Here is a 12,330-nt window from a genome sequence, read left to right on the forward strand (position 1 = left end):
CCACCCACCCCGCACACCAGCCTACCTTCTACATACAAGTCATCCGACTCAGAATTGCATCCTTCTCCTGGTGTGTGAAGAAGACAACAAAGGCAGGACTACATTCCCCGGGATGCTTTGCGAACAGTGGGCGGGGTAGCCAGGAGCTGCTGGTGTTGCCCTTCTGGGGGTGGGCAGCATCTGAGGATGAGGAGACGCTCTCTGTATCACCCAGCCCAAGGGGTAAGCAACCTCGGCTCTTTTACGACTCATGGACTTCAACTCCCAGAATTCCTGAGTCAGCTGCGCTGACTCAGGAATTCTGGGAGTTGAAGTCCATGAGTCATAAAAGAGCCGAGGTTGCCTACCCCTGACCCAGCCCCTTTCCGCCCTCCCGTTCCAGGGCAGCCAGCAGCAAGCCGGCAGCCCCCCCCCCCCACTCCCCCGCCCCTCCCCGGATCAACAGCAACAGCGGCGGCCGGCAGCAGCAGCAGCAGCATCTCCCTCCGGGCGCTGCTTCCCCCTCCCTTCTGTTTTCCTCCCTCGTTCTCTTACGTGTTAGAGGGCGGCAGCTGCTGTTGCCGCCGCCGCCGCCGCCGCCGAGCTGCAATGAATGAGCATCCAGTGCTGTGACTCGCGAGTCCTTCGGATCGCCTGGAGCTGCTGCTGCTGCTGATGGGCTGGCTGCGAAGACATTGAAATTGGGAAGCAAGCGAGCCGAGACCGAGCGAGGCTTCGCCGTCCCCCGCCTGCGGCGGGCGGAGGCGGAAGGCTAAAATCGCGCCGTTTCTCTACCTCTCTCCTTACTTTCCCCCTTCATGGCGGGATGAGCCGGCATGGGTGGTCTGTGCACGGTCCGGGGCGGGATGCCGCCAACGGAGCACGCCTAGCTGTACCTATTGTGCGAAGAGACGGTGCAAATAGCCGCAGCCGCCACAGCCGCGCCAGCCTGTCAACTCCGCTGCCGCAGCAGAGCAGCCCCAGCAGCCCCTCGGAGCGGAGAGGATCCCATGCCTAGAAAAGGTGCTGTGGCTGCCGAGCCCTGACAGCCGAAGGGGGGAGGAAAGCCCCGGAGCAGGACCCGGCTCGGTTTCGCGATGGCTAATAGGCCCAGGGTCAGCGAGACTCTGAAAGTGGTGGTCCGCTGCCGCCCCATGAACAGGAAAGAGGAAGCAACCGGCTACGAGAGGATCCTGGACATGGATGTGAAGCTGGGCCAGGTGACTATCCGGAACCCCAAGGCCTCTCCAGGGGAACTAGCCAAAACGTTCACCTTCGATGCCGTGTATGATGCCACCTCCAAGCAGGCAGACCTGTATGATGAAACGGTCCGGCCCTTGATAGATTCAGTTCTGCAAGGATTCAATGGCACCATCTTTGCCTACGGTCAGACCGGTACCGGGAAGACCTACACTATGCAAGGGGTCTGGGCTGACCCTGAGAAGAGAGGTGTCATCCCCATCTCCTTTGAGCACATTTTCACCCATATCTCCCGTTCACAGAACCAGCAATATTTGGTCAGGGCTTCCTATCTGGAGATCTATCAAGAAGAGATCCGTGATCTCCTGGCGAAAGACCAGAGTAAGAAAATGGAGCTGAAAGAGAACCCAGAAACAGGTGTTTACATCAAGGACCTTTCGTCCTTTGTGACAAAGAATGTCAAAGAAATTGAACATGTCATGAATTTGGGGAACCAAACTCGATCAGTGGGCAGCACGAACATGAACGAGTACAGCTCCCGCTCACACGCCATCTTTGTCATCACGGTGGAGTGCAGTGAGACTGGCCCAGATGGAGAGGATCACATCCGAGTAGGAAAGCTCAGCCTGGTGGATTTGGCTGGGAGTGAAAGGCAGAGCAAGATGGGTGCTCCAGGGGAACGACCCAAAGAAGCCTCCAAGATCAACCTCTCCCTCTCTGCGCTGGGGAATGTGATTTCAGCCCTGGTGGATGGCAAAAGCACCCATATCCCATATCGAGATTCCAAGCTCACCCGCCTTCTGCAGGACTCTTTGGGTGGCAATGCTAAGACCATCATGGTAGCCACGCTGGGCCCAGCTTCCCACAGCTATGATGAGAGCTTATCAACCCTCCGATTTGCTAATAGGGCCAAAAATATCAAGAACAAGCCACGAGTCAATGAGGATCCCAAAGATACACTATTGCGGGAGTTCCAGGAAGAGATCATCCGTCTGAAGGCCCAGTTGGAGAAACGTGGGATGCTGAGCAAGAAGAGGAGGAGGAGTAACCGGAGAAAGAAAACCATAGATGGGGAGGGAACCCCTGAAGGTGAAGAAGCAGAGGACCATGAGGATGGAGGGCTGGAAAAAAATATGAAAAATTACCTGAAGGAGCAAAAAGAAAGGTTGGAGGAGGAGAAAGCAGCAATCCAGGATGACCACAGCCTGGTGAATGAGGAGAAGCAAAAGCTACTGGAGGAGAAAGAGAAGATGATTGAGGAACTCAGGAAGGAGCAAGAGGCCACTGAACTTCTAGCAACCAAATACAAGGTAAGCCTCATTCGTACCAGCATTTCTGAAGTGTGGTTCAAGTTCACAGCATTAAGCAAGCTCTTGTGCATCCGGGGGGGGGGAGGGGGGGAACAGTGAGGCAGGACATCATTTTGTCGGTGGAGCAGGAAGTCGCATACCCCAAATAGCATCTGATATGCTTAGAGGCTCACTATTAAGATTAATTCACAAACTCCCCTTTAATAACAGTTAATCAGATGACTTCTTCGATTCTTAGCTCAGTATGTAGCCATTCATTATGAGTCCCATTCCAGCAATAGTGGTGGTAAATATTGGTTGAGACTCAATGAAAAGAGGTGTGACTTCCTGGGGAGACAGAGGCCACATGCTAATATTTTGTCTGCTGGTGCACTCTGGACCTTGTGGCAGTAATGGATTTCTGTTGGCTGCAGTGTCTGCTGGGCCTCCTGCTTAGGTTTATGCGCTGTCATGTGTCGGATTCCTTTGCATAGGCTGTCAGTCCCTGCTCCATCTGGCCAGGAAGGAGGAGTGGCTGAACTGTGGAATGATGAAGCCCAGGAGGGGGTCTTTGGTGTTTAGGGCTGGCAGCTTGAGCTAATAAGCTCCTCCATTGCACAACAAAGCGGCACAGAAAAGGCCATTGGTATTACTGGGTGGAGGTGACCTCCTGCATACGTATTGGCTGGTACCTCTGGGAGGTTGGCCAATTGTTCCTGCAGTTCTGAGGGGGTTTCCTTTTGTCTCTGCAAATGGGTGTTAACAAGAGGGGCTGCAACCTTCCCTGTCTACCAGGTCACATCGCCTGCCCCATCTTAGGGATTTAAGTGAGGACTTCCCCATCCTATTTCTGTCCTAGCTTTTACTAAAAAGTATGCCTAAAGGATGCTCAAAGGTCATTCCCCCCCCTCCCAAAATGTATCTGCATCTTTTTGCTGACTCTTGTTTGGTCAGATCTGCAAGTGCTGTCTGTGCCCTTGGTTGCCTTTTAGTGTGAGCTGGGAAGTGCAGCAAGACAGGGCCCATCCTGTGGGCCAAGCATGAGGTTCCCAAACTTGCCTTCAGATTTGATTCTCATCTCTCTTGAAAAATGGGTGGGTGTGCTCCACGATTCAGACTATGGGAGCACATGGAACATCTGTGCAGATGGAAAATGCTTAAGTTGGCTACTAAAGTAATCAGTTTGAAGGATTCATGCAGTATATTGAAGCATAAACTAACTCAGTGGTTGGGGATCACACAAGATGCTAAGCTGCAAAAAACCCCGAAACCACCTAATCAAGATTAAAACAACTGATCGATTAAAACAGCGGTGTCAAACTGCTGGCCCGCGGGCCAGATGCGTCACAACGAAACCGCGCCCACCCCATTGCCGGCAATGGGGAAAAAGCTCCAATATGTCGCATGATGTCACGTGACGTCGCGAGTTTGACATGCCTGGATTAAAACAACAAAAAGAAATCAAGGTCCCAATAAAATTTCAGTATCCCCATCATATATACCCACAGCAGAACTCCAGCAATTAACATCCTGGCCCCAATGCCTGGGGAAGAGCCAAGTCTTCACTGCTTTGCAAAAGGCCAGCAGAGTTGGAGCCATCCATATCTCTGCATTCCCCACTACCCATAGAAGCCAATGACCAGAGCACTGTTCCCTCCTTCACCTTATAAACCTCAATTATGAATGCAGCCAGATGACTCAAATTATTTTCTGGGTTCATACCATGCAATGAATAGTCTTAAGTGGGCAGGGTTTCCCATATCATGCGTAACCAAAACAAAACCCTAACCAAGGTTAACACTAAGTGTTAACTTAGTATGTTTCCACATTCAGGCATTATGACTTTAAATGACTAGGTTAATCATTTGTAGACTGAGCCTGTGAATCTCTGGGATAACTTAACAACCGCCCCCCGCCCCCCAACAACTCTCCATATGAGAAATTCAGAATTGCACAGATTTCCTATCTCACTGAGGAGATCCTGCAAGTCTCTGTTGCCCAAATGCTGTTGTCACTCCTTCAGTCTGGTTTGGCCTGCTTCTCTCACCCCCACAATTGCCACCAAGTGATTGCCTTGGGGCAGTGGTGGTGAACCTATGGCACAGGTGCCAGAGGCGGCACTCAGAGCTTTCTCTGTGGGCACCCATGTCATGCCCCGGAGGTGGCAACTGTCCCTGTTCAACCAGCCACTTGCTAATTCGCCGAGGTCCCACGTGGCTGAATGCATCGACATGGCTGGTTTCCCACCCCCCCATCCAGTCCCTCCTGCCCTCGCATGCTCTCCTTTTCCGAGGCACGACCCATCACCTCCTCAGCTGTTGGCCGACCATCCGTCTTGAAGGCAGCTTCTTTGAACTGCTGGCTACGGGCTGCGGAGCCCCAGAGTGCGCCTGTCGATGGGCTGGCAGGCTGTGGCTACTGATGGACACCATTGGCCCCCATGCGCTTGCTGGCCTCTGTGTGTGGGGGGCGATGGTGTCAGGCAGCAACTGCCACAGCCCTTGCCTTGCCCCATGGCAATGGCACCCCAACCCTGCCTCACCTCACCCCACAGGATGAGTCTCCTGCCTACTGACCCACCTGCCAGAGACCTCCTGTAGCTCCCCCAACCCTGCCCACCCCCCACAGGTGTCCCCCCCACGAGCAACATTGAGGTGACCACACCCATCTTGGACACACCCACCCAATATTCCATGACCACCACAGCCACACCCACCCAGTGGGCCACGCCCACCTGGCACCCAGCAATAAATAAGTGAATTTTGGGTTGCAGTTTGGGCACTCGGTCTCTAAAAGGTTCGCCACCACTGCCTTGGGGTCTTCTTCCTCTCCTCTCCTCTCAAGGGGTTCATCCAGGGGATTCCAGAATTTTAAGCTAAATCATAGCATAGCCGGGGCTTAGTTCCATGAAGCTTTTTCAGAGTATTGTTAGCCCTGGCATATATATGCCTCTGAACATGTTCAGAGCACCAGGCTCTCATATCTCCAGAATTATGACTGGCCTTTGCAGAATTAAGGTTTCCTTCCTACATACAGAAGCCACTGGTCCCCATGAAGGGGATTGGCACCCTTCAAAACACCTGCTTGCATTTTATTCTTGGTACTGGACAATGCAAAGAGGCAAAGAAAGAAGCCAAAGTCCAAAAAGGACCAAGTCATATTTGAGCAAACGTATCCAAGAAGCGGGCAAGAGGCCGGTGAACTTCAAACTGGGGTTGGTGGTAGTGTTTTTGTAAGCCCGTTATTTACTGTGATTGATTGGGTTGAGGGGAGGGAATAAAGCTGTGCATGGTTGGAGATACTGCATTCTCTCCAGAAGAAACTTACCACTTTGGAACTGCCCTACAAGTGATGTGGTCTCATTGCCAACGCAGACAGTGTCACTTGGCTAGAATGAATACCTAAGGCTGAATGTGCATTGCTCATGAGAGCTATAGTGAAAAACTCTGCTATCTGGGCTTTGCCCATGGCTTATAATTAGAAGAAACCTATTGGACACATTAAGTCAGGACTGGGAGGTTGTTTTGCAGACAAAACTATATTGGGTTTTTTTTAATCTTTTATTTTTGGTCCACTGTGGTAGTGATATGCTGAAATTACTGGAAAGGGTGGAGCCAGAATTTCAGGGTTTTTTTTAAGTTTATGTTTTCTTTCTTTTTTAGCAAGATAAATACATCAGCTCTGTCAGTGGCTGAATATACCTTCCCCTTTCTTTTTTCTTTTGAAAGAAAATTACACTTCCACATTTTAGTACTCTGCTGCTGAATTTCATTGACAAATTCTTGGTGGTTGAGGAAAGCTTTTAAAAGGCTTGCAATCTCATGCAATTCATAAGCTATGGATTTCTTACTCCTAGGAGTATCCTTCAATGTGCAGACGAGGGGCACGATGCTGTCTCAGAATCGGGATTTTTCCTTTCTCTGCTACGATAGGAATCAAGGCTTCAGTGAGGTGAAGGAGGCAATGCTTTCGTCCTTTTTAGCCTCTGAAATTGCATGTCCTATTCTATGGGTAAAACCTGGATTCTTTTTTTCTAATGTCTATGGAGATTCTCAGTCATCCAAGGTCATGGTTGTCCCAAAGATGCTTTTTCAAGAGGCAAATGGACTTTCTTGTTTTTCTTTGAAGACATTTCGCTTCTCATCCAAGAAGGTTCTTCAGCTCTGACTAGATGGTGGGGTTCCAAGAAAGTTCCACATGCATTTGCACTACTCAGGTGACCCTGTGGACACAGATAAACTTCCAAATGGCCTCAACGACTCTGTAAAAGTATGCAAATGATCAGCTGCCTGCAAGGAATATAAATCCTTCCATTCCCCACCATCCAGTCAGAGCTGAAAAACCTTCTTGGATGAGAAGTGAAATGTCTTCAAAGAAAAACAAGACAGCCCAGTTGCCTCTTGGAAAAGCACCTTTGGGACATTTTTTTCTAATCCTAGATCAGTAGTGAGGAAACAGCATGTCCAGGATTGGATGGGCACAGATGATGCTCTGAACAGTCCCAACAAAGCTTTCCCAGATATGGACTTCTCAACTTCCAAGAAGATAGCAGAGGCATCTGACTGACCTCTTGTAGTTAAAGGGAGGGAGAGGGGTGTGTGGTAATGGCATCTGCATGAATATTCCCTTCTGTTGGTTGAAGTTACCCTCTCAATGAACAAGTACAATGCCTATCACAAGTCCTCCCAGCCCATACAGCCTTGGGTCAATGGTGGCCTAGAAAAGAAGGAGACCATTGTGATCCAGAGAGAGGCAGCTTTGTGAACGGATGGATTGAAAACAGAGGGAACCCCTCCTTTTCTTTAGCACACAATCCAGCCTTATGGAATATTGTGTAAAAAAATCAGATCAAAGACTGACCAACTTAGCAGCCCCGAAAATGACATGATCTCATTCCATTAGGTGGGCCAAGTGATCATGAATATCATGAATGATCAGTGTGGTCTGATCTGGGGAAATACATTATCTGAGCTGAGTCATTTGTATATCATGAGTTGTGACCAAGCATGTTATATGTACCTGGCCAGCGGTAATTTTATAATCAGTATTTAAAGTTATCTTTAGCTTAACGCATTGCCTGAACTTAGGCAATAGTGTAAGCCTGCTTCCTTAGTTTAATGCTGCTGATGATGCTGATGCTTCTGCCACCTTACAAGAAGACCCCAGGAACCTTGCTATGCATACAAAGGCAACAAAGATAACAGGAGAGATATAAATAGCAGGAAAAGTGGTCATGCTCAGGTCTTTGATATTGTGTTGCTTTCAAAAAGCCCTTGCATTTGGCTTCCTGGGAGTGGTCAGTAATCACAAGGACATGTTGGGTAAAATGATCACTGAACTACATTTGCTGCACAGGGCATGGTTTGGCACATGAAGAACCAAGGAAAAGATAGATGGTTGTGCATGGCTACCTCCCTAACATGACACAGACTCCAGAAACTAGCTGGTCAGATCTTGCTGTATAGTTGGTTGGGGTGGCAAAGGTCTTGCATGATAGTAAGGAACCTCCCCTACATCTGGTCAATAGTCCATTGGTTCCTCAAGACCCAGGCCAAATATCTAGCTTTTTGAATTTGACATCCTCAGCTACCTTTGTATTCACAAAACCGCTCTTGGTGCCCACAATGTTCTAGGTCCCATTACCGAAAATTAAGTACTGTAAAGAGCTCTTTTTGAGAGTGTATCCACTCGCTCAGAAAAAAGAAGGCAGAGGTGAGCTGAGATTGAAGATCTTCTCAGTTTGGGCTGTGAATATTTTATGACTGCCACACCTGCCATTCTGAAAGTTTGCTCAGAATTCCAGCTGTTCCCACCAACTCAACAGGAAAAAGAGGAATTGTCAATGAGGAAAAGCAGCAGATCCTTCTTCAGCTCCAGAGGAAGGTTCACTGAGCAGCTCTAAGCCACAATAACGTTGGTTTGGTTCAGCTGTACATATTGTATAAATCCAGCCATTTGTGGCTTTTCCAACAAACCCGTGTTTAAGCAAGCCACGGCTAAGTATGTTGTGGGAATCTGATCAGAAAGTAATTTGTGTTCAAGCTCTGCTTTGCCCTTGTGGTTCCTGCGGTGGAGTATCATTGCATTCTATTTTAATTTGCAGGATTTTAGTAAGGGAACTTGAAAACACAGAGAGATCGTGTGAAGGGGGTTTTATGCTGCTATCTTTCCTGCTTGATGGAATTGTTTTTGATCAGCAGCTGCCTTTAGCAACATAATTGCAACAGAAGGCTGACCTAATTTTGACAAGCACTGGGAATGTAGGCTGTAGGGCTAGGCATTGTAACTAGCGCTCTAGATTAGGCTCCCTTTGGGAGCATGTGTGCACACACACAACGTAGTTTTAGAGATGTGATTCTTACTGGCAGAACGGATGGCGGTGAAAGCAACAGCATTCCATTAGTAATGCTAAAAGATGAAATGGGGGCAGAGGGACAGTATTAGACTACAAAACTCAGCTCATCTTTCGTCTATTTCTAAATGGGAGACTATTGTTGGATAGCAATCAAATGAACAACAGTAGTCCTTCTTTCCACTTCAGCAAGGCTGTGTGCCATTGTAATTCCATAGGAGTAAGAAACACACCCACCCACAATAATTGTACCTCCCCATGATGACACTTTATTAAAAAACAACAACACATTTCTAGCTTTTTTGGTATTCAAATGGGCTTGAAAATGTACAGGCAACATCTGATGAAATGTCTGCAAGCAGCAAGGAAGAGCCAAAAACTGAAAACAAAATTTGTAATATAATTTTATGTGTTTAGGATGCTGAATTAAATTGTTCTTAGGAAAGAAATGAGATGCTTTAAGGAATATTCAGAGACCTGAGCAAGAGACACTTGAGACCTCCAAATCTACTCAGGAAGTTAATGAAGTTCCTCTCCTGCTATTGTCCCTTTCTCTAAATATTACTGACACTAAACTATGGTTTGTGTTTACTGAATACATTTGCTGCTAATGTTAATCTTTAAACCAGGGATACATAACTTCTGAGTTGATTAGTATTTTTGTAGCTTGTTGAAGTTTTTACTCCAAAATTGGGGGTGAGGGCCTTCCCATTTTTGAAGATGTTCTTCAAGCATAGCCAACATCCAAGAAGACAAGCTCAGGATCCAAAAAGATGTTCACAGACTTGAACAATGGGTCCTATCCAACAACATTATTGTTGTTAGCCGCCCTGAGTCCTTCGGGAGATAGGGCGGCATATAAGTCCCAATAATAAATAAATAAATAAATAAATAAATAAATAAACATGAAATTTAATGTGGAGAAAAGCAAGGTTTTACACCTAGGCAGGAAAATCCAAATGTACAAGTATAGATTAGATGAAACCTGGCTCAAAAACAGTAACTGTGAGAGGACCTTTGAGTCCTAGTGGGCGATCACTTAACTATGAGCCAGCAGCGTGTGGCAGCATCCAAAAAAGCTAATACAATCCTTGGTTATATAAACAGAGGCATATAATCAAAATCATGTGAAGTATTAGTACTGCTTTATAAATCTTTAATAAGACCACAGCTGGAATACTGCATCCAGTTTTGGTCATCACATTGCAAAAAAAATGTTGAGACTTTGGAAAAAGTGCATAGAAGAGCAACTAAGACGATTAAAGGCCTGGAGACAAAAACATGGTATGGCCAGTCTAGAAAAAAGAAGGACTAGGGGTAATATGATAGCAGTATTCCAGTATTTGGGAAACTGCCACAAAGAGGAGGGGGTAAACTTATTTTCCAAAGAACCAGAAGGCAAGACAAGAAACAATGGATGGAAACTAATCAAGGAAAGATGCAACCTGGAATTAAGGAGAAACTTCCTAAAAGTGAGAACAATTAACCAGTGGGACAGCTTGCTTTTAGACGTTGTAGGTACTTCATCGCTGGAGGTTCTTAAGACTGAATAAAGTAGTCACCTGTCTGAAATGGAATAGGTTCTCCTGCTTGAGTAGAGGGTTGGACTAGAAAACATCCAAGGTCCCTTCCAGTTCTATTTTGATTGTGAATCCACAAATTGCAAACCAAGTGTGTTTAGGACAGTGTGACCACATGCTCATTCATATCCAAGATTGAGCTTGATCTGTCTTTTCCTATCCAGACCCCTGTACCCTTCAGACACTGAGATAGAACATCAGTGGCCAAGGGTTATGTAAATAGGTTCATTAGCATATTGTTGATATCCAGTCCCATGACAACGGATAACTTCGCCCAGGAAATTCATGTAGATCAGGGGTGTCAAACTCAATTTCATTGAGGGCCGCATCAGCATTGCGGTTGCCCTCAAGGGGCCGGGTGGGTATGGCCAGGGTGGGCGTGGCCTACTGGGTGGGCGTGGCTAGAGTGCGTATGGCCTACTGGGTGGGCATGGCCAGCTCTACATCGTTCGCATCAAGGATGGCAGTGGGGGCCATTCCCTCACTGTTTCCAGGATGGCTTCGCGGGCCACATGAAACCACTTCGTGGGCCAGATCCGGCCCCCAGGCCTTGTGTTTGACATGTCTGATGTAGATGCTAGATAAGAATGGGGAGAAAACTGAACTCTTGAGTAAGAGCTGAGGACTCCCCCCAAATCAACAGGAAGGGGAATTGTTTGTGAAAGAAGAAGGAGAGCTATTGCTACACTCCCAATCACCTGAGTTGATCCAGAAGGATACTATGATCAATGGCACTGAAAGCCATCAAGAGATGGCAGTATTACCCCAATCTCACTCCCATCATAAGTCAAAGGGCTCTCTCAATAATGTGTCCAGATCTGGTAGGGATCCCATCTTTGTCTTCCATCAGCACTCTAATCTCTTCTGCCATTTTATCTCCCAGTTCCTCTGAAAACCAGGAGTTCTCTGGGACCCCTGTGTAGAGAGAGGCCACGAAGGTACAATCTGAATCAAGGCTGCTACCACATTCTCATTCCAAGAGATGACTAAGACCTAAGTTGAACTGAGGTCTAACAGGAATCTGGGAAGACAAATTGACAGGCACAAAGAACTGCAAAACTATGATCTGTATCTCAAGGGCAAGATCAGCATGCGCAGCTCCAGATCACATTGTCACTGCCCCTAGAGGGGAAAAAAGACAGATCCAACAAGTGACCTCCTCCCATGTATCTGACTCTTGATGACTTGGGTCAAGTCAATGGTTGCCATGGTGGCAGCTGTGAACTCCCAAGCCACTTCAGACTCCATATCTGGGGAAGGCAAGTTGACATCTCCCAGTACCATAAGCTGGAAAACCCAGGCAAAATGTCAAGCAGCTCAGGTAAGGAAGTCATTACAGGTAATCTTCATCTTACAGCCATTTGTTTAGCAACCTTCAGTAGTTACAACTACACTGGAAAATGTGACTTCTAACCAGTCCTTGCACTTGTGACCACTGCAGCATCACCATGGTCACATGATCAGAATTTGGGCACTTGGCAACCAGCATGTGTGACAGTTGCAGCATCTCAGGATCGTGTGATTGTTACTTGCAACCTTCCCAGTTGGCTTCCGACAAGCCAAGTCAAGGGGAGAAACCAGATTTGCTTAATGGTGTCATGATTCACATAACAACTGCAGTGGTTTGCTTAATAATCATGGCAAAGAAGGTCATAAAATCAGAGGCGACTCACTTAATAACTGCCTTGCTTAGCAACAGAAATTCTAGTCCCAACTGTGTTTGTGAGAACCACCTGTATGCAGCAAGGAGGCCTATACAGTAGCAGCAGTCCTGTCTGCTCCCTACAGTCTGATTTTGCAAATAGGATCTCATATCCAGATATCTGTGGGGCAGGAATTCTAAGGGCCACAATAGCCACTTCCCCATCATTGCCCTGGGCTTGCAACTGCCACATTTGAAACCCAGATAGCACTGGATTCTGTCAAAATG

At 47.4% G+C, this 12,330-nt stretch overlaps 1 protein-coding gene across 3 annotated transcripts in view; it reads left to right on the top strand.

Annotated features, from left to right (window-relative positions):
- Window positions 1-1,076: 1,076 nt before the first annotated feature.
- Window positions 1,077-12,330, top strand: part of KIF3C (kinesin family member 3C) — a gene marked incomplete at both ends in the record, with an annotated part of 53,674 nt that continues 42,420 nt past the window's right edge. For all 3 annotated transcript variants that reach the window (XM_081315038.1, XM_081315039.1, XM_081315040.1), the window contains one exon: window positions 1,077-2,489. In XM_081315038.1, coding sequence (XP_081171164.1) covers window positions 1,077-2,489 — 1,413 coding nt within the window. The remainder of the gene's footprint in view (window positions 2,490-12,330) is intronic.

Source organism: Vipera berus, assembly GCF_964194415.1.
Source record: "Vipera berus genome assembly, chromosome: 1".
NCBI classification, from domain to species: domain Eukaryota; kingdom Metazoa; phylum Chordata; class Lepidosauria; order Squamata; family Viperidae; genus Vipera; species Vipera berus.